The sequence below is a fragment of the Lathyrus oleraceus genome, chromosome 3, assembly GCF_024323335.1.
Source record: "Lathyrus oleraceus cultivar Zhongwan6 chromosome 3, CAAS_Psat_ZW6_1.0, whole genome shotgun sequence".
NCBI classification, from domain to species: Eukaryota; Viridiplantae; Streptophyta; class Magnoliopsida; order Fabales; family Fabaceae; genus Lathyrus; species Lathyrus oleraceus.
In genome coordinates, this window is record NC_066581.1 from 92398677 (window position 1) to 92422845 (window position 24169).

Consider the following 24169-nt stretch of genomic DNA (forward strand, 5'->3'; position numbering starts at 1 on the left):
CGGGAGTCGGTTATGCGAAGGGAAGGTATTAGCACCCCTACGCATCTGTCGTACTCGACGGGATCCACGCACAAAAGGAAGGATAAGGTTGCTAGAAACTGCTCACAAACTGCACACACAAGGCTGGAAAGAACACACAGAAAGACAAAAGAAACAGGACTCGGCAGGATATCGCATCCTGGGCCTACATAGTCTGTCAAGCACAGACATCAGAGTCGACGGAGTTCGGGACAGGGGAAACGTGCTTGCTAGGATGTCGCATCCTATGCATACGTATCTTCTCTGACTGGAGAAGAATCAGAGCACTCGTAGCTCAGCTAACGCACGCCAAACAAAACCACACAGGAAACCGACTGCCAATCGCTGGACTTACGTCAGACTCCACACAAATAGGAAAACCTGGAGACCGAATGCCAATCGCTGGACTTACATCAGACTCCGAACCAACAAACACACACACACAGGAAACCGACTGCCAATCGCTGGACTTATGTCAAACTCCAACAAGCAAACAAGACACAGGAAACCAACTGCCAATCGCTGGACTTATGTCAGACTCCAAACACACACAAAGGGGTTGAAAAATAAAAAGGGCGCCCGGAGAGATCAGTTCATCTCCTGCCTACGTACCTCATCTGGTATGAGGATCAGGGCGACGTAGTTCCCCTGAACAGGGAAAGAACTCCTAACCTAACCAGAGACTGGGAAATGACAAAGAAGGGAGCCTGACTCGAGCCTAATAGTTATCATGTAAATTCACTATGGTCCTAGGTTAAGGTTTCTATCTAACTTGCACAGGGAGCAAGCTATCCTAAACAACACAGGCAAATACATACAAGCACACAAAGCAAGCACACACATTATATGCACACAATTGGGCTCATACCAGGGTTAGGCTGTGAAACACAAGCCAACTGGAATCGGGTGTAGTTAGCTCTTAACCCTAACATTGAGAGTTAGGGTGAAGCAGATGAAATGGGAAGTGAGGGTAAGACCTCACAACTCTTATCCATGGCCTGGGAGAGCTTCAGACAAATGAAAGTGCGGGAGTTCAGAAAGTTGGAACTCTTCTCCACATATGACTGACTCAACAGGGATCTTGGGTTAGTATCCACAATGCATCAACATAAGGTGTGTGAGCAAAGTGGATGACACACTGAGTAGCAGGAGATGGATTACACATCTCTTTTATCTGCCAATTTCCTCTTAGAGGTCTTTACCTGCTTGGCACAAATTTAAACATTCACAAGCATTGCCTCTTAAGGAGGGCTTCAGACAGGTGCCTGCCCAAGTAACATGACAGGTCTTCCAGACTACATGAAGAAGAGAGGTTATACCTAATTGGTTAAGCAACCAAGCAAAAGCAAGTTCAAAGTGAACTTAAGCAACTTATGTACCTGTGGAAACATCAAACAAATCAGTACACAACTCAGACAAACAGACAACATCAATATCAACAGTCAAACCCAATAAGCAAAGACATAAGCCACAAGTCAAGCTCAAATGAGTTAACAACCCTACAAAACACACAATGTTAGTAGTCAAAAGTAAGCATCAAATGCTCAAGTGTTGAAGCATAATGAATCATATAACTTGGATGTTCAACCTGAAATCAAAGCTCAAACATGAGAAGCAAAACACTAGGTCAAAGCCTAGGGTCAAAGATGGAGAAAAAATTCAAAACAGAAGCTGAAAATTAACATGATGAAACTTCAAACAATTATTGACACATTGCAAAAAGTCTCACATCAATATCAATTACCAAATGCATTTCATGATCAATTGAAATTCAAGGCAATTTTAAAGCTCAAATAGGATCAAATAGAATGAAAAATCTCAATTAAATCATAAATGATTCAAAAAAATCTGGAAAAATTCATGCATATTCAAGACATCTCAGATGATCAACATGCAAAAAACCAGAACAATTGAGCATCATTTGATAGGGTAAACACATAGCACAAGATGAACATCCAAAGGTGTGACACAAATTGTCACACCTACTTAGAAAAATCACAAACCAGAAATGATAAATGATAAAAATGCAAACTCAACACCAAAATGTCAAGCCAAGTGCCTAGTTTCAACATGTAAATTTTCAGATTCATTGGATCAACAACCAGAATTTCATAAATGCAAAAGCAAGGCAATGTCAAAATGGACACATGAACAAGAACCCTAGGGCAAAAATTTAATCAGCCAGGCACAATTTGAGTTATCATGATGATAAAAAACTAGAGAGAAAAAGAAATTCAATGCAAAAATCCCCATATTTTTGGATCATTATTGAATGAGATATGATTTTTTAAAGATGCAAATGAAAAATGAAATGAAAATTGAACAAGTAAATGAAATAATAGGAATTATTGGAATTAATTTGAATAATGGTTTTGGCGCCAGCCTTAAGCGCTGCGTTTCATTAAAGAAACGCCTGGCCAATCACAAGCGAGCATGAGCAACACATGCAGCCAATAGGAAACGAGCCCTAGCAACATTAGAAAACACTTTTGCGTGGCATATGCAGGATTAAAACCGTGGCCATAGGGACTGTACTTCTTCTTCCCCAAACGCGTGCAAAAACAGTAACCATTCAAGAATAATGAAGAACAATATTTCCAGATTTTGAAAACAATCATATCAACATGTAGCCTAAACATCCTAGAGCAAGAATCAACCATTGAAATAGCATTTAACATCACAAATCACTTGGATCGAGCAAAGTAAAATTCACCATGAAACTTTAAATCTTCGAAACTAAGTGAATATGGCATGTTTTTTAGTGAATCAGAGCTCAGATTAATCACAACAATGAGATCTACAAGAATAGCATAAGCAAATTGAGAAATGAGAGACACGATTTCATGACCTCTTGAAGAGCAGCTTTCGAATTCAATGGAATCAGGCCTTGCAATGCTCAAATGATCTTCTAGCAAGCTTGTAGAGTTGATTGGAAGAGGTCTTGAGGTCCAATTGCTCGTGATTCAACAGAATTTGGATTTCACCATTGATGAGCTTCAAGCTTGAGTTGCTTCAAATTGCACGAATTCACTTGGATCTTGGTTCAAACATGCTCCATGATGATACTAGATGATGAATTAGGCAAGGAAATGTGGTTTGATTTGAAGAAATTTGAAGAAAAAATGAGAGAAAGTTTGAGAGAAATTTTGAGATCTGAAAATTTTGATGTGTGTTTTTGAAATTCTGTTAGGGTTTTAGCTTATATACTCTCTCCTAATCATGCTTAATTAGGCTCTAATCAAATGCTAATGAAAATGGTTAAGTTTGGAGGTGTTTTGCAAAAATGATTTTTCACCCTTATGCATGGCAATGGCATGTGAACAGTACACGAATTTTGATTATTTTCACTTAAAATGCAATTTTGAAACCAATGGCAATTGCAAAATATTTGAATTATGCACCAAATTTAAATGATGAAATTTCCCTCCAAAAATCCCAAAATTGGCAAGTGTTCATGTGATGACAATTGATGCAATGCAATGCAGGATTTTGAAATTATAGGTCAAAACAAGAATAATGCAAAAAAAAGCCAGGCAATTTGGAGTTTTGGTTGAGAAGTTATGCACATTTGAATCTCCATGTACACCTTGCCTAGATTGATCCATATCTCTTCAACCACACATGAGAAATTCATGATCTTAGACTTTTTGGAAATGGGAGAGGAAGATCTTCAACTTTCATGTTGGACAAAATTTCATTTGAAGCTTTCTTGATGATGTAATCTTGAGTTGAAAACCTTTCCATTTTTGGCAAATTCAAATTACAGGTCACCTGCTATTTTGGGCAAGTCTTGATCTGACCTCAAATCCTTCAATGTTGATGTTTGAAATGTCAAATGAGACTTGTATGAACATGAATGAGGCATCTCTAACCATCCCCCACCTCCAAATCCACAGTTAAACTGACAGTTGACTTCCGTTGACTTTTTAGGGTTTCAGATGAATTGCACATGGACTGATGAGCTTTGAGCCTCCAATTCTTGGCCAATCCACTTCAAAATGATCCTTAGATCACATGAACTCATTGGAACCACCCTAGGGCTTTGATCTCATGGAAAATGCCTTTGTTGCCTTGCACAGTGGAATCTCTTGATCAGTCTGTCTGATGAGATGCAATGGACTAATGCAATGACAATGCAATGTTAATGTGATGTTAATGACCTAAAAAATAAAATGTATATACAAATGGAAGGTGTAAATTTGAGGTGCTACACATATCTTGCTCTTGCTCGGCCATTCTACGTCGGGCTTGAGCTCTGGTGTTGTACTGGTGTGAAGGTCTCAGTGTGGAAACTATTGGAGAAGAAATGACGGAAATGAGTTTTTATTTTGATAAAAAATTCAAGTGTGATGACATATGCATGAATGCAATGAAAATTCAAATTTTCAAAAGTTTCAAGGAACTTAAGAGATGATTGCAAACATCAAAAGGAAAATAACAATGGTCAAAAGAAACTCATTTCATTAATCAGAGAGAGTTACAAAGTTTGAGTACACTTTCAAAAGTTCTAAACAAAGCTAAATAAAAGCTAAATAAAGTCCTTAGGAGATTCCCCTAGTAGCCTCAAGTTGAGCTTCTTAATTTGTTCTTCCATCTCAGCCTTCTCGAGCACAAGCTTGTCCACGATCAACTTCCAAGGAGTATATGACTGAACGGAATAGGAAAATAAATCCTCTTGCACCTTTCTCTTCTTTTTTTAGAGATCTTCTTCATTCTTCATCTTCAACTGCCTTTGAAGTTCTTCATCCTCATTGTTGATGATTTGATACTTGTTCTTCCAAGTGTCCCTTTCTCGCTGCGCTTTGGTCAAAGCAATCTTCAACTTCTCTGCATCAGTCATGAAGATATAGGTAGGTTCTTTGTCAGCTAAAGGAAAAGGCTCTTGGCGAGGATAAGGAATTTTCAAGTTGATGGCCCTATCTTGCACCCATTTAAGGTAAGGTTCTAAAGAGACACAATTTGTCTTCCCTAAAACTTTCTTTTCTAGCTTATGAACATGGCACCAAGCGTGCACAATCTTCTCTTTGAGCACTTTGCAATCTTTACATTCCTTAAAGAACAAACCCTCCAATTGAATATTCTTTGGCTTATCTCTCATTGGATAACCGAGTTGACGACGAGCTAGGATTGGGTTGTAACGGATGCCTCCTTTTGTACTAAGAAGAGGTACATTAGAAAATCCTCCATAACTATCAATGATACTAACTCCATCATAGTCATGATTATACCTAACAATATCTGAATGTGTGAGCGTTATAATCTTCTGCGACCATAAAAGACCATTCTTAAGATCCCAAAAAGCATGAGACCTAGGCAAGTGAGAAATAAACCACTTGTACAACATAGGCACACAACCTGTAATCATTCCCCCGCTATAAGAATTCCTCATATGAACAGAATGATAGGCATCAGCAAGCAAAGTAGGAACTGAATTTCCTATTAAGAAGATCTTGATGGCATCCAAAGCAACGAAGTCGTCAAAACTAGGAAAGAGGAATAATCCATAGATAAGTAGAGCAAAAACAGCCTCAAACGCATCCACACTCCTCATTCTAGCAAAATGCTAAGCTTTGTTCATTAGAAACTTAGCTGTCAAACCAAGCATTTTTCCTTTTGTGGTCATGTGATCCCTGATCTCTGACATTTTCAAGCGAGTAGCCTTTGCGATGTCTTGATCTTTGGGATCTTCCTCCAAACCAGAAAATGGAGCTTGACTAGAAATAGGAACACCAATCAAATGAGAGTATTCTTCAAGTGTTGGCATAAGCTGATAGTCGGGGAAAGTGAAGCAGTGATACACGGGATCATAAAACTGAATAAAAGTAGAAAGAAGTCCATATGCCATGTTGATCTTCAAAAGAGAGAGCAAATGTCCATATCTTTTGCTGAAACTTCCATTGGGATCTGACATTATCACTGGGGATCTTGATTTTTCCAGAAAAGATGCATCCAAACGTCAACGGACGAATGGGAAAAACTCAACGTTTATGGAAACCAACGGAGAGGTGACCAGACATCAACGGATGAATGGGAAAAGAGATATACAACCATACGTCAACAGATGAATGGGAAAAACTCAACGTTTATCGAAACCAACGGAGAGGTGACCAGACATCAACGGATGAATGGGAAAGACTCGACCAGACGTCAACAGACGAACGGGAGAAGCTCGACGTTTATCGACACCAACGGAGAGAGGTGACCAGACATCAACGGATGAACTGGGAAAGACTCAAAGAAAGGGGTGAGGTGTTACCGGTTAGTAGGTAACAAGCTCGGGAAGAAGGAATATCTAAAACCGGTGCACGGGTGAGAGATATCAATCAACCAAAAACATCTGAGGAAAACCTGAAGAGGCATATTTCAACTCAGGAAAATCTGACTCCACAGGGGACCAAGGTCGCAATAGGGAGTAGGAAGGAAGGAACACCAAGGATACCGAGTTGTAGGCATGAAACAGGTGACCAACCAAAGCGTGAATTGGTTTGTGTTCCAAAACACTCATCATCCTGAAGAGAGCTAGAAAAGCAATCTTGTTAAAGGATGGACATTCGGTTCCACAAGGAATACGAATCTTACTCAGTTGGGGAAACAAACAGAGGGTTCAACCAGAGAGTGCATGAGATATATTATCTATAGCCATCAAAACATAGATAATATACTCGCAAGGAAGATTATCCATAACCGGGTTGTAGGTTGTTAAAGGATAAATCAACCAAAACGTGAATTGGTGTGTGTTCCAAAACACTCATCATCCTGAAGAGAGCGAAAGCAAACTTGTTAAAGGATGGACATTCAATTCCACAAGGAATACGAATCTTACTCAACTGGGAAGGACAAAACTTCGACCAAAGAGCGCATGAGATATATTATCTATAGCCGTCAAAACGTAGATAACATACTCGCAAGGAAGATTATCCATAACCGGGTTGTAGGTTGTTAAAGGATAAATCGACCGAAATCGTGAATTGGTGTGTGTGCCAAAACACTCATCATCCTGAAGAGAGCGAAAGCAAACTTGTTAAAGGATGGACATTAGATTCCACAAGGAATACGAATCTTACTCAACTGGGAAGGACAAGACTTCGACCAAAGAGCGCATGAGATATATTATCTATAGCCGTCAAAACGTAGATAATACACTCGCATGGACGATTATCCATAACCGGGTTGTAGGTAGTTAAATGAATAAATCGAACGAAATCGTGAATTGGTGTGTGTTCCAAAACACTCATCATCCTGAAGAGAGCGAGAGCAAACTTGTTAAAGGATGGACATTCAATTCCACAAGGAATACAAATCTTACTCAACTGGGAAGGACAAGACTTCGACCAAAGAGCGCATGAGATATATTATCTATAGCCGTCAAAACATAGATAATACACTCGCATGGACGATTATCCATAACCGGGTTGTAGGTTGTTAAATGGATAAATCAACCGAAAAGAAAGGCATCGGGATACCGAGACTAGGTATGCAAAGATGACCCATCAAAAGGGGAAACCACAAACATTACCAGCAAACGGTGAATGAAAGAGGACCCACTGAGGATAAGATTGCTTACTCGGAGCAAATATCCAAAAGGAAGGGGAAGACCCGCTGGGGATAAGATTGCTTAATCAAAGCAAGCATCCAAAAGGGGAAAGGAATATCAATACCAAAAACTGGATAATGATAACCGCAAAGAGGGGATTACATCTACCGGTTAGTAGGTAGAAAACCGACAAAACCATCTGTTGAGGGACAGAGTGAGAAAAAAGGATTTACAACTACCGGGTAGTAGGTAGAAAACCGCAAAATCCGCCAACAACCAGAATGAACCACAAAGGTTACCTCTGCTAGGGGGATGAAAGTGGTATTTATAACTACCGGGTAGTAGGTAGAAAACCACAAAGATAGGACTTACAACTACCGGTTCGTAGGTAGAAGCCAACAAATTCGCTGAGGATAAGATGAATGAGTGCCGGTTAGTGAGCAACTATTCATTTATACCACAGGGAAGCACAAGAGACAGCCACAAGGAAGCCAGTTTATGATCGATCCAAAAAGGCGCACTGAATCAAGACTCATCCTAATGAGGAAAGAACTCAATAGGGAAAACCCATCCCGTTATGTGTGAGGGAGGGAACAGAAACAACCGTCATCCACGAGGATATAACTTAGTGGGGAGCGCAGAAGGAAATGACAGACACTTTCTGCTTAAGGGGTCGACTCTATATGGAGAGATCTGACACACCCACATCTGCTAGGGGATGATCTACTGGGGAGATCTATATCACCAATTAGCAGGAGACAACCATCAACAGATACATGGCAACAGCTGCAACATGAGTATCTGAAGGTTATGATTATGCATGTATGCATTATGCATGAGAAATGTATGATGAATGCTGACAAACAGACATGCTCAACACACATAGGTCCAGGAATCAACCATCCGGTGCTACTCTTCCAGAGGGAAGGCCAAAATCACCAGAGAGCAAAGAAAACCTGCTGGAGACTGGGACATCAGGGGACAACATCATCCTGCAGGGGAGGAAGGCCACAAGAGGCTTCCGGGGGGATCATTAATCACAACCGGAGAGAAGAGTCCAATGCACAGGCAGACACTGCCACAACAACAACTCATGCTGGGGGTCAAAAATACCAAGAAGCAAACAGATCTCTGATGAGGATAGATAGGCATTGATAAATTTCCTCATGTCAACAACTCCGCTGAGGAATCTATCCGAGGGAATGTCGGATTACTGGGATGTCAAACCACCAAATACCGAATCTTCCAAAGACAAGCACCCATGCCGAGGAGAGGAGAAGACTGCTCTTCTGGAGAGACGAGAGTTGAAGTCGATAAACGCTCTGCTTGGGAACTGCCCCACAAAAAGTGTTCCAACAGCAAACTTGCTGGGGATGCCCCACGATAGGGCTCAAACAGCACTCTACTGGGGATGCCCCACCATAGGGCTAACAAGGGCTTGGAGGAAGAATGCTGCACTGCCGGGGACATGAAGATGAACACCTTCAACCAACACTGCACTGAGCAACCTCGTTGAGGAGAAACCATAAGAGGTTCTACAGGAAAAAGATACAGTTATACTCGAGATACGAACAAATGTCTTACCTGTTGGTAACATTACAACCCTTGGGAAAGCACTGCGGATCTCCTAAGTATCCTTCCATCATTGTGAATGTTCACTTTGTTTAAGAACAATTTTGTGAAAAATTTGTTTATTTCGAAAACAATGATACTTTATCAATTAAAACATGCGAAACATTTGTTGAGTTGAAACAAATAAGAGTGCAAATAATTGGATAAAAGCTCAAATTGATGTGATGGAATGGTAGTCTGCAAATGGCAAGACTCCATAGATCTGTACAAGTTTGAAACCGGTGATATATATTGGAGAGGGCTACATTGAACATAATGACCTTTTCTCTACCAATTCCGAATTTCGATGTATTCGAAGCTTCAGTCGACGATGAATCGAGAATTTTCTGGCGGATGACAGATATAGAGCACAGTCTTGTTAGGATGCAGTTACTTGCCAAATCCCTAATTTTTGCCTAGATTGCCCCAGTGTGAGGTGTTCAATCTAGCGGGATGCAGATTCTTTTTTTTCATGTCTCTAATTTTTTCCTGGATCGCCCTTTCGGGTTTTCAATCCACCGAGACGCTCCTTTTTGCCTAAGTCGCCCTTTGGGGTGTGCAACTTAGCGAGCTATTTTGTTCTTTTTTTTTTAGGCGAAGTATTTATTGACTGCATCGGAATTCACAGGACGAGTGAACTTCTCCATCCATTGTTGTAAGTGTCAAAGCACCGCCTGAAAAGGCTCTCTTCACAACATATGGACATTCATAGTTTGGGGTTCACTTGCCCCTGGAATCGGGCGCGAAAGACAAGACTTTCTTGAGCACGAGGTCACCTTCTCGGAACACACGAGGCTTGACCTTCTTGTCGAATGCTTTCTTCATTCTCTGCTGATGTAACTGACCATGGCACATGGCAGTTAATCTCTTCTTTTCGATCGGATTCACTTGGTCGTAACGACTCTGAATCCATTCAGCATCAGTCAACTTGGGACTTCGAGGGTGCTATTTCTCTTTTGTTTCTTTTCTTTTTTTCTTTCTTTTGATTTTGATCTCTTTTGATTTCTTTTGATTTGGCACCCTCCTTTTTCTTTCTCTTTTTTTTTCTTTTTTTTGTAATGCCCCAGTTGGACTGTTTTGCTGATTCTCGAGATGCAGCTGAGTGATCTTCTTTTCTTGCTCAAGAAGTCAGGAAATCACTGTCGCATCCGCGAAAAACAACCGGCGGGCTAAAACAAAACAAACAGAGCCGCCACCGTGCGTTATTTATCCCAAAGAGGGAAAGGAAACGCTCGAAGTAAACCTGGAAAGGAAATGGTCTTACGACCGGAGAGATGGGATCGGGAGTCGGTTATGAGAAGGGAAGGTATTTGCACCCCTACGCATCCGTCGTACTCGACGGGATCCACGCACAAAAGGAAGGAAAAGGTTGCTAAAAACTGCTCACAAACATCACACACACACACACTGAAAACAACACAGGTGGGAGAAGAGGGGAACGGGCTCGCTAGGATATCGCATCCTATGCCTACGTATCTCATCTGGAATGAGAATCAGAGCTACCGTAGTTCGGCTCACGTACGCCGAAACAAAACACACACGAACAAGCAAACATGGAAACCGAATGCCAATCGCTGGGCTTACATCAGACTCCGAACCAAACAAACACACACTGGAAACCAAATGCCAATTGCTGGACTTATATCGGACTCCAAGCACACAACAATAGGATACGGAATGCCAATCGCTGGGCTTACATCCATCTCCTAACTCACAAGAAGGATAACAAGTTACTAAGGAGTCTGGCACTCGAGCCTAGTAACTGTCAAGCAAACACACACAAAAAGAAAAAAGAGTGAGGGTGCCCAGAGAGATCTCGTGCGACCTCTTGCCTACGTGCCTCATCTGGTATGAGGATCAGGGCAATGTAGTTCCCCTGAACAGGGGAGAAACTTTCTCCTAACCAGAGACTGGGAAATGACAAACTAGAAGGGAGACTGACTCGAGCCTAATAGTTATCATGTATTCCATAATGGTCCTAGGTTGAGTTTTCTATCTAACTTGCACAGGCAGCAAGCTATCCTAAACAGGACAAGCAAAGCAAAGCAAACATACACACAATTATCACACACTATATACAAACAAAGTGGGCTCACACAAGGTTAGGCTGTGAAACACAAGCCAACTGGAATCAGGTGTAGTTAGCTCTTAACTCTAACATTGAGAGTTAGGGTGAAGCAGATGAAATGGGAAGTGAGGGGTGTGCCTCACAGCTCTTATCCCTGGCCTGGGAGAGCTTGACTCAAATAGAAGGTGTGGGAGTTCAGAAAGCAGGAACTCTTCTATCCACATATGACTGACTCAACAAAGATCTTGGGTTAATATCCACAATGCATCAACATGTAATGTGAGCAAAGGGATGACACACTGATTAGCAGGAGATGCATTGCACATCTCTTTTATCTGCCAATTGCCTCTTAGAGGTCTTTTCCTGCTTGGCACAAAGATAAACAATCACAAGCATTGCCTCTTAAGGAGGGCTTCAGACAGGTGCCTGCCCAAGTAACAGGACAGGTCTTCCAGACTACATGAAGTCAGTGAGTTATACCTCAAATGGTTAAGCAACCAAGCAACAGCAAAAGCAATTTCAAAAGAACTTAAGCAACTAATGTACCTGAAAACAATCTAACTCAATCAGTATACAAATCAACAAAAGTCAAACAGACATACTAGTGGTCAACAGTCAACAATACACAATTAAACAGACAAGCATCAATGCACCAAGGCAAAGCACAAGCTCAACTCAAAGGAGCTAATCCACCTAAAAAACAACTCAATGTTAATCAACATCAATCAAATAGGCAACTCAAGCCAATGAATCAATTCCTCAAGGCCATATGCTTCTTGTCCTGAAAACAAAGCTCAAACATAAGCACAAACCACTAGGACAAGGCCTAGGGTCAAAAAGGGAGAAATAATTCAAAACAGAACATGAAAATTGACATAAATCAAGTTCAATCAAATTAGAACATCCTCCAAGTGGTCTCATGTCAATAGCATCAACCAATTTCATTTCACAAAGCAAATGAGGCAAAGCATGCAAGCTAGAAGCTCATTGAAGCAACAGAATGAACCAATCCACATCAACTCAAAAATGTTTCAATAAATCTCAAGAAACATCATGGCTAAACAACACACATAACATGATCAACACACCAAAAATCAAGGCCTTTGGACAAGTTTAGGCAAGGCAATCAAATTCCATAAGGCAAGGTAAGCACAAACAAGCTCAATTGAGGCACAATTTCATACATCAACTTAGCATAAGCCTAAAACAGAATTGACAAATGATAAATGTCTCAAACCAAAGCCACAATAAACTTCAAAGTGTCTAGAATCAATGTACAAAATTTCAAATTCATATGATAAACATCAAGCATTTCACAAATCATTGAAGTTCATGACTATCCAAAAGTCCACAAATGACCAACCAGAAAGGAAAATTCCAAACAAATCAACAATCAATCCAAAAATTCCATAAAAATTCATGATCATTCCTAACATCCACAAGTAGCATCATGAAAAAAATCACATCAATTTGCATTTATTTGGCATGGCAAAGAAAATCAGCAAGTCAAGCAAGTAAAGGTGTGACACACATTGTCACACCTATATTAATCAGATCATAACTCATCAACCAGAAATGCTAAAAGTACAAACTCAACACCAAAATTTCAATCAAAGTGTCTAGTCTAAGCATGCAAAGTTTCAAAATCATTGGATCAAAACTCATCATTTCATGAAGCTTTTGGCAAGGTAGGTCAAGAAAGCACATACATACACAATCCCTAAGCCAAAACAAAATTCATGCGTGCACAATTTCTGGAAAAAATCTCATAAAATACTAGACATGATGAGGAGCAAAGTGCAAAAATTCTCAGGCCAATTGGATCATTATTCATGAACTTATGAATTTTCTAAGTGAGAAAAAAATAAAAAAAACATAGATGAATGTACATGAACATGGATGAAGGAAAGGAATAAAATGCAAAAGGAAGTTTGGAAATGTCTAGAGCCAAGATTCGAACCGAGGGAATATTTGAAAGTGGCGCGTTTCATCATGAAACGCACCGTTTCATTAAGCTTATGTGGCCGTGTGAATGAACGAGAGCCAATCATCGTGCCACGCTGGATTTAATGCAGCCAATACATGGCCAGAAACAAGAAAACTCATGCAATCACGCGCTCAAGAGATCTACAGCATTTCTGGAAAGCAAAACCTAACGCGTTCATCATGTTCATCAATATTTTCCAGGTCAAGAACAATTGTTCACAGAAATGCAAAATGAACACACCATTGGCTTCATCTTTCAACATACATTAACATGCTAGGCTTGGATTTTGCTAAATCAAACTATATCAAAAGATTCGCATGCAAGAACATTCATGTGCCAAACTTAGATCTACCATAACTCGCTCATTTCTTAATGAAAATCCACGATACAAAGCTCAGTGTGATCACCAATGAAGGATCTACAACATGCATCCATCAATTTTAAGAATCATGACATGCGAAATCTAACCTTGTTGGAAGTGCAGAATTGGATTTGCTGCTTTCAAGCCTTGTAATGTCCAAACAGGTGATCTAACACTCTTGTACAATGGAATGGATGAAGGTTGATAGCTCAATTGCACTTGATGTTGCTCAAATCCTCGACTGCCATGAATGGATGCTTGCTTCAACAGTTCCAAAACATGCACGAAATCCTTGAAATCTTGCTTCAATCTTGTTCAAAAATGCTTGTGAATGATGATTCAACCAAGAACAAGGCAATGGATTTAAAGAAATTTGCAGAAAAGTGAGAGAAGAAGTTTGAAGAGATTGGTGAACTAGATCTAGAGCTGAGCAAAATGAAATGTTAATCCAATTTTCTGTTATGATTATGTTTATATATGGTTTCCTAATGATGTTGCTAATCACAATTAAGCAAATGCAAGTGAATTAAGTAAAAACCAAGTGTTATGCCAAATTGTCCAATTCACCTCTATGCATGTCATGACCAATGCTACAGTGCACGATTTCCTTCTCAATTCACTTGGAAATGTTGTGTGGAAGCCAAAGCAAGTGTAAAAACATGAAAACAATGCATAATTTTTGAAATTGGAATTTCCCTCCAAAATTCAAATGAAAATGCACATATTTTTGTGATCAAAATGCATGGCTTATTATGCATGAATTGGATAGAGCATGTCAAAACAAGAATGTTGCAAAAAGAACCACTTCATTTGGCCTTATGGTTCAAAAGTTATGCACTTGTGAAATTCAAATTTGCTTGGCAATGATTGATCCATAACTTCTCAACCATACATGAGAAATTCATGTTCTTGTACTTTTTGGAAATGGGAGAACAAGATCTTCAACTTTCATGTTGGACAAAATTTCATTTGAAGCTTTCTTGGACTTGTAATCTTGAGGAGAAAACCTTCCCATTTTTGGCAATTTCAAATTACAGGTCACTTACTATTTTTGGAAACTTTTCATCTGACCTCAAATTCTTCATTGTTGATGTTTGAAATGTCAAATGAGACTTGTATGGACATGAATGAAGTATATCTAATCACTTCCCACCTCCAAATCCATCAGTTGACTTTTGGTTGACTTTTTTAGTTAATAGATGACTTGATCATGCATAGATGAATTTGAGCCTCAAACTCTGATGAAATGGCTCCAAAATGAAACCCTAGCTTATACAAGCTCATTAAAACCATGTAATGATCCCCATCTCCATGAAAACCTCATCTCCTTAACAAACCCTGATTGGCACAATACAACTAATTAGGGTTGACCAGAGGTCAAAACCCTAATCCCAAGGAAGCTTGATCAGGAATAATGAACCTCTTGGTGATGATGATGTATCCATGATGATGGTGTACCACTTCAACCAAGATAATACCCAATCTCCTTGAGGAACCAAGAAACCCTAATTGAAGCACAAACCCTCAGATGGCTAGTGATCAATCCATGAGACCCTCAAGCTTGAATCTTTTACCCTCTTCATCTTCTGAGCAAGACTTAGGAGGATGACTTGCTTATTTTTGCCACATGATATGCCAAAATGCAATGACTAATGACCTACAAAACAAAAGGCAATATGCTAAGCTAGTCCCAAGAGAGGAGGGCAAATTTTGAGGTGTTACAATCTCGTCAGGAATCCTTTCAACATCGTCTTCTTCCACTTCGAATACAGGGAATTCAAAATTTGGGAGATGACGTTGGATCACTATGTTCAATGGGTTTAAGAATCAACCTGCATAATGATTTTGATATGAAAAGCTTTTTGAAAAACAAACAAGGCAACCATTATGCAGATGAAAAGCTTGCTTTTATTCTTGTTTTTAGGGTTTTTTGTGATCACCAATTTCATGCAAAAAGCGAAAAGGGAAAACAAATGGAAAAACAAATGTTTTAACATGCTTTTATTTGAATGAAAATATCATTGCACAAATGTTGCCAACAATGTCATCACTTCTCCTTTTGGCATGGGAGAAGGGTTTTTAAATAAAGTGATTATTACTCTGACTTATGAACAACTGCAGGAACGCCCACAGTGACCCAATTGCGACAGATCCCTCCAGGGATGACAACTGTCAGTATCCTTTGCATCAGCGGCTTCTCCGCTCTGATTGACGTGGACAAAACCTTCACTCTTGAACATCCCTTTTCGTTGAAGACCTCAGAAGACAAGTCAACGCCAGCCCGGGACTTGTTATCTTCAAGTTCGATTACCATTGGGACCTAAGTCCTCGAAGCTCAGAATACCTGATCTGATAAGGTCCTGCACCTTATTCTTCAACTGAAAGCAGCTTTCCACATCATGACCAGGAGCACCCGAATGATACACACAATGTTGATCAGGCCTATACCACCACCGAGGGTTGACGGGTATAGCCGGCGGGTCTCTGGGAGTAATCAAGTTCCGCTCTATCAAAGAGGGATACAGTTCTGCGTACGACATAGGAATTGGGTCAAAAATGATCTTCTTCCTCTCATTACTTGTACTGGCTTGATTACCATTGTGAGGCTGGTAAGCCTGCTGTTGAGGACGATGTTGTTGGTGCTGATATTGCTGAGTTGGTCTTCTTTGCTGTTGTTGAGTTGCTGGAATAGTCACATCAGCAACTTTACGATACTGTCCTCTGTTCACATTCCTCCGACAGTGCACAACATTTGTTTCACTCTCTCCCCTTCTGGGTGCCCCAGAGGATGGCTTCTTACAACTCTAAGAACTTGAAGAGCCAGGATCTTGTATCTTTCCTGCTTTGATAAGACTCTCAGTCCTCTCCCCACAGACAACAACATCAGAAAAGCTACTGAACGGGCAACTCCCCATGCGGTCCATGAACACACCCTGCAAGGTCCCGATGAACATGTCAGTCAGCTCTCTCTCCAACATCGGAGGTTGTACTCTAGCGGCTAACTCACGCCACCTCTAGGCATACTCTTTAAAGCTCTCACCAGTCTTTTGACACAAGCTCTGCAGTTGGGTCCGGCTCGGCGCCATATCCATGTTGTGCTTGTATTGCCTCAGAAAGGCTTCACCCAGATCTCTCCAGCTTCTGACTGATTCTTTCTTCAGGTCCATGTACCAGTCCAAAGACGCTCCAGACAAACTGTCTTGGAAAAAGTACATCCACATCTTTTCATCGTCTGTATATGCTGAGATTTTCCTGTAGTAGGCCTGCACATGAGTACAAGGACAGGAAGTGCCATTGTATTTGTCAAAGGACGGCGCTTTGAATTTGTAAGGGATCCTCAATCCATCAACCAAACCCATATTTGTCACATCAAACCCCAAAGAGTTCTGACACTCCATGGCTCTGATCTTCTCAGCTAGGGCATCCACTTTTCTATCCCTCTCTTCAGTTCTCACGACTTCGTCTTCATCACTGAGAAGAGTAAACATATCCTCCTGCCGGTCAACCAACGGAGCAGGATGGCGAATAGGAGCACGGGTTGCTCTGACATTAACAGTCTCTGCAGCAAGAGGCTGTCCGTTGACTCTGATACCCTTCAATTCATCTCCCATGGCATAGTCAGTGGCGGGAGCAGCAGCAACAACATTCTCATGAACCGGGACACCCACTGGTGAAGCACGGCTAGGCGGTGGAAGCACGACTTCCTGTCTCTGGGCTAAGGCACGCAGCTCCTCTTGCCCCTGAACAACTCCTTGCATCATTGTCATGAATTGGGCCATGTTAGTCCTCATCTCAGCCAACTCAGCCTGAACCTGATCCATACTTCTCTGTTGATTCAGTCTGGTGTGGACGACGATCAACAATCCTGTCTCAGTCAGGAACCAGAGTGAGAAGTCTCTCCCAAGCATGTCTGTAATGCAAGGATGATATGTGCATGATATGCGTATGATGCAGATGCTATTTTATCATGAATGATCCAAATGAAGGATATGCGTATGCGAGTTAACTTTTTTCTTTATGCAGTATTATTTTTTTTGGAAAATAAACATGCTATAATACAGATGATGCAGTTATGACTGGTCGGCTATGCATCACAAGGCACAGGATCAGAGCTTCGGCCTGAATTCGGAACCACAAAGTCATCTGAAACCCAAAGTCATCTGAGACCCATACCTCTGAACCAAGTCACCATCTGAGCAAGTACTCTCAAATTCAGCCCAGGGATCCGAAATAAACGGAACCCTCTGATCAATACTAGGGTCAAACCTCCAGCGTCCAGAAATAAAGATCCATAAATCCGGCTTAAGGTCACCAACACAGCATCACTGGCAGAAACTTGTACTTGCAAGAATCAAACCCTCCCCTCACAGGTGAATTCTAACAAGGTCATCCTAAGGCGGACAATGGTCTCGAAAATCGGGCAAAGATCTCTTAAGATCGTCTAAACCAAAGATCCGGGACAGAACGGGTGTGCCGTTGCAGCTCTCTTAAGATCGTCTAAACCAAAGATCCGGGACAGAACGGTCACCGAAGTCAATAGCCCAAAAGAGATAATCCAACCTAAGCGGAATAACTCCACCCGAAAGGACTCTCTCAAATGAACCTCGTCCGGCTGTGGTGACACGTCCCCTCATCATGTCGTACAACATGTGAAGAAACATGAGACCACGCTAATCCTAGGTGTATACTCAGGCCTGGGTATTGGGCCTCACTCAGAACACCCACCCCAAATTAGAGGAACCAACCTGTACAGAATCCAACATGACAGTATGATGCATGCAAATATCTATGCAAACATAAATGCAAACAATAAATGAATGCAATAAATGAAACAGCAAAAGTAACCAAACCCTATCCTAGAGAGCGCTAGGACTGACTCGCTTAGGGAAGATGGACTAGCAGAAGGTCAACTTCTATAGTCCCCAGCAGAGTCGCCAGCTGTCGCATTACGCGAAAAACCGGCGGGAAACGAAAACAACAGAGCCGCCACCGTGCGTTATTTATCCCAAAGAGGGAAAGGAAACGCTCGAAGTAAACCTGGAAAAGGCATGGTCTCGCGACCAAAGAGAGATGGGATCGGGAGTCGGTTATGCGAAGGGAAGGTATTAGCACCCCTACGCATCCGTCGTACTCGACGGGATCCACGCACTAAAGGAAGGATAAGGTTGCTAGAAACTGCTCACAAACTGCACACACAAGGCTGGAAAAAACACACAGAAAGACAAAAGAAACAAGACTCGGCAGGATATCGCATCCTGGGCCTACGTAGTCTGTCAAGCACAGACATCAGAGTCGACGTAGTTCGGGACAGGGGAAACGTGCTCGCTAGGATGTCGCATCCTATGCATACGTATCTTCTCTGACTGGAGAAGAATCAGAGCACTCGTAGCTCGGCTAACGCACGCCAAACAAAACCACACAGGAAACCGACTGCCAATCGCTGGACTTACGTCAGACTCCACACAAACAGGAAAACCTGGAGACCGAATGCCAATCGCTGGACTTACATCAGACTCCGAACCAACAAACACACACACACAGGAAACCGACTGCCAATCGCTGGACTTATGTCAGACTCCAAACACACACAAAGGGGTTGAAAAAGAAAAAGGGCGCCCGGAGAGATCAGCTCATCTCCTGCCTACGTACCTCATCTGGTATGAGGATCAGGGCGACGTAGTTCCCTTGAACAGGGAAAGAACTTCTAACCTAACCAGAGACTGGGAAATGACAAACTAGAAGGGAGCCTGACTCGAGCCTAATAGTTATCATGTAAATTCACCATGGTCCTAGGTTAAGGTTTCTATCTAACTTGCACAGGGAGCAAGCTATCCTAAACAGCACAGGAAAATACATACAAGCACACAAAGCAAGCACACACACTATATGCACACAATTGGGCTCATACCAGGGTTAGGCTGTGAAACACAAGCCAACTGGAATCGGGTGTAGTTAGCTCTTAACCCTAACATTGAGAGTTAGGGTGAAGCAGATGAAATGGGAAGTGAGGGTAAGACCTCATAACTCTTATCCATGGCCTGGGAGAGCTTCAGACAAATGAAAGTGCGGGAGTTCAGAAAGTTGGAACTCTTCTCCACATATGACTGACTCAACAGGGATCTTGGGTTAGTATCCACAATGCATCAACACAAGGTGTGTGAGCAAAGTGGATGACACACTGAGTAGCAGGAGATGGATTACACATCTCTTTTATCTGTCAATTGCCTCTTAGAGGTCTTTACCTGCTTGGCACAAATTTAAACATTCACAAGCATTGCCTCTTAAGGAGGGCTTCAGACAGGTGCCTGCCCAAGTAACAGGACAGGTCTTCCAGACTACATGAAGAAGAGAGGTTATACCTAATTGGTTAAGCAACCAAGCAAAAGCAAGTTCAAAGTGAACTTAAGCAACTTATGTACCTGTGGAAACATCAAACAAATCAGTACACAACTCAGACAAACAGACAACATCAATATCAACAGTCAAACCCAATAAGCAAAGGCATAAGCCACAAGTCAAGCTCAAATGAGTTAACAACCCTACAAAACACACAATGTTAGTAGTCAAAAGTAAGCATCAAATGCTCAAGTGTTGAAGCATAATGAATCATATAACTTGGATGTTTAACCTGAAATCAAAGCTCAAACATGAGAAGCAAAACACTAGGTCAAAGCCTAGGGTCAAAGATGGAGAAAAATTCAAAACAGAACCTGAAAATTAACATGATGAAACTTCAAACAATTATTGACACATTGCAAAAAGTCTCACATCAATATCAATTACCAAATGCATTTCATGATCAATTGAAATTCAAGGCAATTTTAAAGCTCAAATAGGATCAAACAGAATGAAAAATCTCAATTAAATCAGAAATGATTCACAAAAATCTGGAAAAATCCATGCATATTCAAGACATCTCAAATGATCAGCATGCAAAAAACCAGAACAATTGAGCATCATTTGATAGGGTAAACACATAGCACAAGATGAACATCCAAAGGTGTGACACAAATTGTCACACCTACTTAGAAAAATCACAAACCAGAAATGATAAATGATAAAAATGCAAACTCAACACCAAAATGTCAAGCCAAGTGTCTAGTTTCAACATGTAAATTTTCAGATTCATTGGATCAACAACCAGAATTTCACAAATGCAAAAGCAAGGCAATGTCAAAATGGACACATGAACAATAACCCTAGGGCAAAAATTTAATCAGCCAGGCACAATTTGAGTTATCATGATGATAAAAAACTAGAGAGAAAAAGAAATTCAATGCAAAAATCCCCATATTTTTTGGATCATTATTGAATGAGATATGATTTTTTAAAGATGCAAATGAAAAATGAAATGAAAATTGAACAAGTAAATGAAATAATAGGAATTATTGGAATTAATTTGAATAATGGTTTTGGCGCCAGCCTTAAGCGCTGCGTTTCATTAAAGAAACGCCTGGCCAATCACAAGCGAGCATGAGCAACACATGCAGCCAATAGGAAACGAGCCCTAGCAACATTAGAAAACACTTTTGCGTGGCATATGCAGGATTAAAACCGTGGCCATAGGGACTGTACTTCTTCTTCCCCAAACGCGTGCAAGAACAGTAACCATTCAAGAACAATGAAGAACAATTTTTCCAGATTTTGAAAACAATCATATCAACATGTAGCCTAAACATCCTAGAGCAAGAATCAACCATTGAAATAGCATTTAACATCACAAATCACTTGGATCGAGCAAAGTAAAATTCATCATGAAACTTTAAATCTTCGAAACTAAGTGAATATGGCATGGTTTTTAGTGAATCAGAGCTCAGATTAATCACAACAATGGGATCTACAAGAATAGCATAAGCAAATTGAGAAATGAGAGACACGATTTCATGACCTCTTGAAGAGCAGCTTTCGAATTCAATGGAATCAGGCCTTGCAATGCTCAAATGATCTTCTAGCAAGCGTGTAGAGTTGATTGGAAGAGGTCTTGAGGTCCAATTGCTCGTGATTCAACAGAATTTGGATTTCACCATTGATGAGCTTCAAGCTTGAGCTGCTTCAAATTGCACGAATTCACTTGGATCTTGGTTCAAACATGCTCCATGATGATACTAGATGATGAATTAGGCAAGGAAATGTGGTTTGATTTGAAGAAATTTGAAGAAAAAATGAGAGAAAGTTTGAGAGAAATTTTGAGATCTGAAAATTTTGATGTGTGTTTTTGAAATTCTGTTAGGGTTTTAGCTTATATACTCTCTCCTAATCATGCTTAATTAGGCTCTAATCAAATGCTAATGAAAATGGTTAAGTTTGGAGGTGTTTTGCAAAAATGATTTTTCACCCTTATGCATGGCAATGGCATGTGAACAGTACACGAATTTTGATTATTTTCACTTAAAATGCAATTTTGAAACCAATGGCAATTGCAAAATATTTGAATTATGCACCAAATTTAAATGATGAAATTTCCCTCCAAAAATCCCAAAATTGGCAAGTGTTCATGTGATGAAAATTGATGCAATGCAATGCAAGATTTTGAAATTATAGGTCAAAACAAGAATAATGCAAAAAATGCCATGCAATTTGGAGTTTTGGTTGAGAAGTTATGCACATTTGAATCTCCATGTACACCTTGCCTAGATTGATCCATATCTCTTCAACCACACATGAGAAATTCATGATCTTAGACTTTTTGGAAGTGGGAGAGGAAGATCTTCAACTTTCATGTTGGACAAAATTTCATTTGAAGCTTTCTTGATGATGTAATCTTGAGTTGAAAACCTTTCCATTTTTGGCAAATTCAAATTACAGGTCACCTGCTATTTTGGGCAAGTCTTAATATGACCTCAAATCCTTCAATGTTGATGTTTGAAATGTCAAATGAGACTTGTATGAACATGAATAAGGCATCTCTAACCATCCCCCACCTCCAAATCCACAGTTAAACTGACAGTTGACTTCCGTTGACTTTTTTAGGTTTCAGATGAATTGCACATGGACTGATGAGCTTTGAGCCTCCAATTCTTGGCCAATCCACTTCAAAATGATCCTTAGATCACATGAACTCATTGGAACCACCCTAGGGCTTTGAGCTGATGGAAAATGCCTTTGTTGCCTTGCACAGTGGAATCTCTTGATCAGTCTGTCTGATGAGATGCAATGGACTAATGCAATGACAATGCAATGTTAATGTGATGTTAATGACCTAAAAAATAAAATGTATATACAAATGGGAGGTGCAAATTTGAGGTGCTACACATATCTTGCTCTTGCTCGGCCATTCTACGTCGGGCTTGAGCTCTGGTGTTGTACTGGTGTGAAGGTCTCAGTGTGGAAACTATTGGAGAAGAAATGACGGAAATGAGTTTTTATTTTGATAAAAAATTCAAGTGTGATGACATATGCATGAATGCAATGAAAATTTAAATTTTTAAAAGTTTCAAGGAACTTAAGAGATGATTGCAAACATCAAAAGGAAAATAACAATGGTAAAAAGAAACTCATTTCATTAATCAGAGAGAGTTACAAAGTTTGAGTACACTTTCAAAAGTTCTATACAAAGCTAAATAAAAGCTAAATAAAGTCCTTAGGAGATTCCCCTAGTAGCCTCAAGTTGAGCTTCTTAATTTGTTCTTCCATCTCAGCCTTCTCGAGCACAAGCTTGTCCACGATCAACTTCCAAGGAGTATATGACTGAACGGAATAGGAAAATAAATCCTCTTGCACCTTTCTCTTATTTTTTTAGAGATCTTCTTCATTCTTCATCTTCAACTGCCTTTGAAGTTCTTCATCCTCATTGTTGATGATTTGATACTTGTTCTTCCAAGTGTCCCTTTCTCGCTGCGCTTTGGTCAAAGCAATCTTCAACTTCTCTGCATCAGTCATGAAGATATAGGTAGGTTCTTTGTCAGCTAAAGGAAAAGGCTCTTGGCGAGGATAAGTAATTTTCAAGTTGATGGCCCTATCTTGCACCCATTTAAGGTAAGGTTCTAAAGAGACACAATTTGTCTTCCCTAAAACTTTCTTTTCTAGCTTATGAACATGGCACCAAGCGTGCACAATCTTCTCTTTGAGCACTTTGCAATCTTTACATTCCTTAAAGAACAAACCCTCCAATTGAATATTCTTTGGCTTATCTCTCATTGGATAACCGAGTTGACGACGAGCTAGGATTGGGTTGTAACGGATGCCTCCTTTTGTACTAAGAAGAGGTACATTAGAAAATCCTCCATAACTATCAATGATACTAACTCCATCATAGTCATGATTATACCTAACAATATCTGAATGTGTGAGCGTTATAATCTTCTGCGACCATAAAAGACCATTCTTAAGATCCCAAAAAGCATGAGACCTAAGCAAGTGAGAAATAAACCACTTGTACAACATAGGCACACAACCTGTAATCATTCCCCCGCTATAAGAATTCCTCATATGAACAGAATGATAGGCATCAGCAAGCAAAGTAGGAACTGGATTTCCTATTAAGAAGATCTTGATGGCATCCAAAGCAACGAAGTCGTCAAAACTAGGAAAGAGGAATAATCCATAGATAAGTAGAGCAAAAATAGCCTCAAACGCATCCACACTCCTCAT

General features: G+C 40.4%; 2 protein-coding genes across 2 annotated transcripts; both read right to left on the reverse strand.

Moving 5' to 3' along the window:
* Positions 1-2796: 2796 nt before the first annotated feature.
* LOC127129857 (uncharacterized) lies at positions 2797-5569 on the reverse strand. Its single transcript, XM_051058972.1, has 2 exons — positions 4788-5569; positions 2797-2815 (listed from the first exon to the last, which is right to left on the reverse strand). The coding sequence occupies exons 1-2, from the start codon at positions 5567-5569 to the stop codon at positions 2797-2799; spliced, it is 801 nt and encodes a 266-aa protein (XP_050914929.1).
* Positions 5570-5581: 12 nt separating this feature from the next.
* On the reverse strand, positions 5582-24169 carry LOC127129859 (uncharacterized). Its single transcript, XM_051058974.1, has 2 exons — positions 23388-24169; positions 5582-5732 (listed from the first exon to the last, which is right to left on the reverse strand). Exons 1-2 carry the CDS (start codon positions 24167-24169, stop codon positions 5582-5584), a joined length of 933 nt encoding a protein of 310 aa, XP_050914931.1.

Coding starts and splice junctions, on each gene's coding strand:
- LOC127129857 (XM_051058972.1), bottom strand. CDS start 5,569: ATGAGGAGTGTGGATGCGTTTGAGGCTGTTTTTGCTCTACTTATCTAT.
- LOC127129859 (XM_051058974.1), bottom strand. CDS start 24,169: ATGAGGAGTGTGGATGCGTTTGAGGCTATTTTTGCTCTACTTATCTAT. Junction 5,733..23,387: donor AGGGACACTTGGAAGAACAA/GTATCAAATCAT, acceptor TCCTATTTCTAG/TCAAGCTCCATTTTCTGGTT.